Raw genomic sequence first — 7198 nt, forward strand, 5'->3', positions numbered from 1 at the left:
GCCACGTGGTTTCAAAGTTTTTTTTTGTTGTTGTTGTTTGCACGCATGTTTTTTTGCACCCACGTACGGGCACGCCCTAGGATGTTTACACACACACACCCCTACACAAATTTTTTTTTTTTTTTTTTTTTGGCAAGGAACGGGCACCCACGTACGGGCACGTCCTAGCTTATATATAGTACGGGCATGCCCTAGTATATATAGTACGGGCACGCCCTAGTTTCATAAATTCTCCGTTAAATCCATTAGCATCGACCCTCATCCTGTACATAGATAGCACCCAAGATGAAATGACTCCTGATCCAATTAGTGGCAAAAGAATACCGATTTGAAAACCTCAGGGTAGGTCGAGGTGGAAGGGGAGGAAATTCTGGTGAGATTCACTATAAAATGATCTGGAAGACTTTTGATATGACAACATTCAGTTTCTGCACCAGTATGAAGACAGGTTTCACAGCAGGTTTTTAGAACTGTTGAGCATTATTTAGGGACAATGTAAAGCAATTAACGGGCAACTACGTGCATGTTGTCCGCACAATTGTGTCTGTAATGTCTGTTACAAATGATGATTGAAGAGGAAGTCGAGTCAGTTGACTTGGTAGCAACTGGGGACCCAAATTCTTGTATCCTCTGTGGCAGCCATCACGGCTGCGGTAGGCTAGCATATCCACAGGGAGTAGACTTCCATGACTATTTTCTTTTTTTTCTGTCCTTGCTCTGTCAAATCAAATGTTTAACGTTCAACTTATTCTAGATCCAATTTTGACAGGATTTCTTCCATTTTGATCTGCCTGTTCCTATTTTGGGCTGTCGGGATAACCGAGTGACAATGTACTCGACAAGACCATTGAGTGGTCTTGTCTGGCATTGATTTCCATCCTGATTATAAACTGTCACCCTGTTGCTTCACAGTCAAGCTGCTGCAGTAATGAGTCGCATGGCTGCCGTTGAATGTCATATTAAGCTGGGATGTTATGAAAATCTAATGCTGGTGGACATTAATCCGCTGATGGTAACTTTCGCAAAGAGTAGGCCTCTGTGTGTTGATACCATGGGTAAAATACAAATTCTTGCCCTAACTAATGCCATTTAGGAAGGTTGAGGTATCACCAGGACAAAAACAAGCAACAAAGAAAAAAAACAAATGGAGTGAAAACTGAGTACGCCCTTTTGGCACGAACCATCACCCGGCCTCTTTCAGCAAGACGTCTTTGAGTGGCCCAGCCAAAGTCAAGATTTAAATTCCATTGAGAACCTGTGGAAGGACTTGAAGATTGCTGTTCACCGACGCTCCCCATCCAACTTGACAGAGCACATATGCAAGGAAGAATGGGAGAAACTCCCCAAATCTAGATGTGCAAAGCTGATACAGACATACCCAAGATAACTCGAAGCTGTAATTACTGCCAAAGGCGCTTCTACAAAGTATTGACTCAGGGGGTTGAATACTTATGGAAATTATATATTTCTGCTTTTCATTTTTTGTTATTTTGTAAAAATTTCTTTAAAATAAAAAAAAACAGAACAAAACAATCCACTTTGACATTATGGTGTATTATGTGTAAATCAGTGACAAAAAATCTCAATTCAATCCATTTTAATCAGGCTGTAACACAACAAAATGTGAAAAAGTCAAGGGGTGTGAATACTTTGTGAAGGCACTTTCTGTAGGTAGAAGCTGCACTTCTGTTGAAAGGTAGAGAACCACTCGAAAACAACAATAATCCATCCTGAATCTCATCCATCTGCTTCTAATGGAGCACCAGACCATAATAATCAGTGACAATAAATAATCAATACTGTTGCTACGAAATTATTGCCTTCTGCCTACAAGTTCATCTACAAACTTTTCACAGCCATTTCACACTACTGCCGGTCACTTCCTGCAGTTTATTTCTGACCTGCAGCAACATCATTTGACTTAAAAACCTTATCATTCCAGACATTGGGGGTGGCGGTGTATCGTTTGGATATTAGATCTGCGTCCGACATAGTGTCGCTTTTAACTCTAACTAAAGGCAGCAGAAGTAAGGATTTGTAATTAAACATATCTGGAAATCAATATCTAAGAGAATGAGGATACCACTATCATTAAAAAAAAAAATTAAACCTAGGTGGTTTACTCGTGGGTATCAGGAAGAGGGTAGCTTCCCAGCCCCCATCTCGTCTTCCCTACAAGTGGTACCAGTCCACACAATAGCAAAAACAACATTTTACAAGAGTGGAGAATGTTTTGTGACGAATGTTTGGCATTTTCAACAGCACTGACAGGGAATGCATAATGTGTACCACAGAGTTTTAAGATGTGGTTTCTCTTTTCAGATTGTCTTTGTGGAAAGGGACGGTGCCAAGATGGTTTGTCTGGGGATGGAAGCTGCGATTGCAAAGTTGGATACCATGGAATTTACTGTGATAAAAGTGAGCTTGGAATATGCATACTTTGGCATCCTTCCCATCTCTCTTGATTGCTATATTTTTCTTTGTTCTGTTAATCTTCATACTACAATAGTTCATTGCTTATAATTATTATTTTTATTTTCAGGCTCTGCTTGGAATTCCCCCTAACCCCCTCCCCCACCCTCCCTCCATTTTCTTTAATTTTTTTAAACCCATATCTACCTTTTTTCTTTGTAAAAACACGATAAATATTTTATGCAATTGTTTATGTTTTACCTTCCAGAAATAACTAATAATACTTGCAAGGAAACCTGCCACACGAGTGCGAAGTAAGTTTCATTTGTTTTAATGGTTTCTGAATGAACAGGTGTCACATCACCAGAACGTTCATGGTGCTTTCACATTAACTTACAAATAGCTCGATTATTTTCAAATACAGCCTCATGTCACCTTTACAGCTGTATCGAAAACCCAGGGCATATTCCAAAGTGTGCGTGTGCTGCTGGTTTCACTGGGAATGGTACTTCCTGTACAGGTCAGTGAATGATAATTCATGATAATAACAGTAATATTGCACAAAAATCATATTAATTATATATATGTATACACACACACACACAGAGATTGAACCCCCTAACTTGACTAGGAAGCAAGGCACAGATTGAGTCTCACCCCAGCAATTGCTGCACAACCCGTTCGCAACAAGTGTCGCCTGCCACGCTGACACATTGTCTCTGCCCTGCTTATCGACAATTAGGATGTTTGCAGTCAGGAACATTAAATTTAACTAAAGAAGCACACTAACCCTATGACATGATGCTGACATCATGCGCATAAATTATACCAACACATCACCTCCAAACTAGAAGGCATCCACGTGGTACTCAAGTCTTTGCAGACTGAGATTAAAGCTCTATGGTCACAAATAGACAAAGGCAGAGATGTCGATCGAGATTTCACCCTCATCATGGGCCTTATGAGGCCTGCCTTTTTTAAAATAAAAAAGATTAAAAATCAAACCTTTAAACAGCCTTGGACGTGCACCTTGACCCCACGGCCAAGGCACACCGTCTATCAAGACTGTCCCATTTGCATACACTTGCACCTCAACCCAAAGGCTGAAGCACATGGTCAATCAAAACACATGCATCCTGACCCCGAAGGGCCAGAATGCATGGTCATACAATTGGACCCCTCCTCCATTGGAGTGTGTCCCCACGACTTCAACACCATGCCGTCCCGACGAGGGCATATTTTCCTGTTATGAGGCCACAGCAAAAGGCCTGCCTTTTCTACTATGAAAAAAGGTAAAAAGTCAAACATTTGAACAGCCTCGGACGTGCACCTTGACCCCATGGCCAAGGCACAACGTCAACAAGGCTGTCCCAATAACAATACACATGCGCCTCAACCCCAAAGGGGAAGCACATGGTCATTCAAACGCATGCATCATGCCCCCGAGGGGCCACAATGCATGGTCATACAATTGGGACCACTCCTCTTAATAGGAGTAAGACCCCTTAATCCACCGACAGGGCATTACTCCTGCCAGGTACGATTTTGCAGGCTTGTTTACTGTTATGAGGCCACAGCAAAAGGCCTGCCTTTTTTACACTGAAAAAAGGTAAAAAGTCAAACCTTTGAACAGCCTGGGATGTGCACCTTGACCCCATGGCCAAGGCACAACGTCAACAAGGCTGTCCCAATAACAATACACATGCGCCTCAACCCCAAGGGGGAGGCAGAGGGTCATTCAAACGCATGCATCATGCCCCCGAGGGGCCACAATGCATGGTCATACAATTGGGACCACTCCTCTTAATAGGAGTAAGACCCCTTAATCCACCGGCAGGGCAGTACTCCTGCCAGGTCCGATTTTGCAGGCTTGTTTACTGTTATGAGGCCACAGCAAAAGGCCTGCCTTTTTTACACTGAAAAAAGGTAAATAGTCAAACATTTGAACAGCCTCGGACGTGCACCTTGACCCCATGGCCAAGGCACAACGTCAACAAGGCTGTCCCAATAACAATACACATGCGCCTCAACCCCAAGGGGGAAGCACATGGTCATTCAAACGCATGCATCATGCCCCCGAGGGGCCACAATGCATGGTCATACAATTGGGACCACTCCTCTTAATAGCAGTAAGACCCCTTAATCCACCAGCAGGGCATTACTCCTGCCGGGTACAATTTTGCAGGTTTGTTTACTGTTATGAGGCCACAGCAAAAGGCCTGCCTTTTTTACATGAAAAAGGTAAAAAGTCAAACATTTGAACAGCCTTGGACGTGCACCTTGACCCCATGGCCAAGGCACAACGTCAACAAGGCTGTCCCCATAACAATACACATGCGCCTCAACCCCAATGGGGAAGCACATGGTCATTCAAATGCATGCATCATGCCCCCGAAGGGCCACAATGCATGGTCATACAATTGGGACCACTCCTCTTAATAGGAGTAAGACCCCTTGATCCAGTGACAGGGCATAACTCCTGCCAGGTACAATTTTGCAGGCTTGATCACTGTTATGAGGCCACAGCTAAGGCCTGCCTTTTTTACTATGAAAAAAGGTAAAAAGTCAAACATTTGAACAGCCTCGGACGTGCACCTTGACCCCATGGCCATGGCCAAGGCACAACGTCAACAAGGCTGTCCCAATAACATTACACATGCGCCTCAACCCCAAGGGGGAAGCACATGGTCATTCAAACACATGCATCATGCCCCCGAAGGGCCACAATGCATGGTCATACAATTGGGACCACTCCTCTTAATAGGAGTAAGACCCCTTGATCCACTGACAGGGCATTACTCCTGCCAGGTACAATTTTGCAGGCTTGATCACTGTTTTGGGCCACAGCTAAGGCCTGCCTTTTTTACTGTGAAAAAAGGTAAAAAGTCAAACATTTGAACAGCCTCGGATGTGCACCTTGACCCCATGGCCAAGGCACAACGTCAACAAGGCTGTCCCAATAACAATACACATGCGCCTCAACCCCAAGGGGGAAGCACATGGTCATTCAAACGCATGCATCATGCCCCCGAAGGGCCACAATGCATGGTCATACAATTGGGACCACTCCTCTTAATAGGAGTGAGACCCCTTAGTCCACCAGCAGGGCATTACTCCTGCCGGGTACAATTTTGCAGGCTTGATCACTGTTTTGGGCCACAGCTAAGGCCTGCCTTTTTTACGATGAAAAAAGGTAAAAAGTCAAACATTTGAACAGCCTCGGACGTGCACCTTGACCCCATGGCCAAGGCACAACGTCTATCAAGGCTGTCCCAATAACAATACACATGCACCTCAACCCCAAGGCTGAAGCACATGGTCATTCAAACGCATGCATCATGCCCCCGAAGGGCCACAATGCATGGTCATACAATTGGGACCACTCCTCTTAATAGGAGTAAGACCCCTTAATCCACCAGCAGGGCATTACTCCTGCCGGGTACAATTTTGCAGGCTTGTTTGAGCGTTTTGGGCCCGCTCGAAGGCCTGCCTTTTTTACAATGAAAAAAGGTAAAAAGTCAAACATTTGAACAGCCTTGGACGTGCACCTTGACCCCATGGTCAAGGCACAACGTCAACAAGGCTGTCCCAATAACAATACACATGTGCCTCAACCCCAAGGGGGAGGCACATGGTCATTCAAACGCATGCATCATGCCCCCGAGGGGCCACAATGCATGGTCATACAATTGGGACCACTCCTTTTAATAGGAGTAAGACCCCTTAATCCACCAGCAGGGCATTACTCCTGCCGGGTACAATTTTGCAGGCTTGTTTGCTGTTATGAGGCCACAGCAAAAGGCCTCCTTTTTTTACACTGAAAAAAGGTAAAAAGTCAAACATTTGAACAGCCTTGGACGTGCACCTTGACCCCATGGTCAAGGTACAACGTCAACAAGGCTGTCCCAATAACATTACACATGTGCCTCAACCCCAAAGGGGAAGCACATGGTCATTCAAACGCATGCATCATGCCCCCGAGGGGCCACAATGCATGGTCATACAATTGGGACCACTCCTCTTAATAGGAGTAAGACCCCTTAATCCACCGGCAGGGCATTACTCCTGCCAGGTACAATTTTGCAGGCTTGTGCATTTAGGGCCCGCACAGAAGGCCTGCCTTTTTTGCAGTGAAAAAAGGTAAAAACTCAAACATTTGAACAGCCTTGGACGTGCACCTTGACCCCATGGTCAAGGCACATCGTCAACAAGGCTGTCCCCAAAACAATACACATGCGCCTCAACCCCGAGGGGGAAGCACATGGTCATTCAAACGCATGCATCATGCCCCCGAAGGGCCACAATGCATGGTCATACAGGTGGGACCACTCCTCTTAATAGGAGTGAGACCCCTTAATCCACCGGCAGGGCATTACTCCTGCCAGGTCCGATTTGCATGCAGTTTTTTTGCTCGCCACAGGACGGCACACTGCAAATTGTTTATTTGTGACCAATCTAAGCCGTTAATATACACAGATTGAACCCCCTAACTTGACTAGGAAGCAAGGCACAGATTGAGTCTCACCCCAGCAATTGCTGCACTGTTGTTGATGAGCATGGCAGAGATAAGCATGTCATGGCGGCAGGCGACACTTGTTGCTCACTTGTTGTAAAATATATATGTACTGTACCCGTGCAAAATATCCCAAATTCCTGCCTCGTCATGAACCTCTTCATGGAAGATCCAAAAGCATAAAATGGATCTCAGTTGGAAGAAATGCTTTCATGTTTATGTCACACTCCTCTCTAGCCTTGGTGCTTGCATGAGCACGGGGTTGTTCAGGTT

At 44.9% G+C, this 7198-nt stretch overlaps 1 protein-coding gene across 1 annotated transcript in view; it reads left to right on the plus strand.

Annotated features, from left to right (window-relative positions):
* Nucleotides 1–7198, plus strand: part of STAB2 (stabilin 2) — a 290004-nt gene that overhangs the window by 156604 nt on the left and 126202 nt on the right. Inside the window, exons 39-41 of the mRNA XM_078775203.1 lie at nt 2323–2418; nt 2681–2726; nt 2856–2932. Of these exons, the coding sequence (XP_078631329.1) occupies nt 2323–2418; nt 2681–2726; nt 2856–2932 (219 nt within the window). The remainder of the gene's footprint in view (nt 1–2322; nt 2419–2680; nt 2727–2855; nt 2933–7198) is intronic.

The sequence above is a fragment of the Myxine glutinosa genome, chromosome 4 (assembly GCF_964187855.1).
Source record: "Myxine glutinosa chromosome 4, kmMyxGlut1.1, whole genome shotgun sequence".
NCBI lineage: Eukaryota > Metazoa > Chordata > Myxini > Myxiniformes > Myxinidae > Myxine > Myxine glutinosa.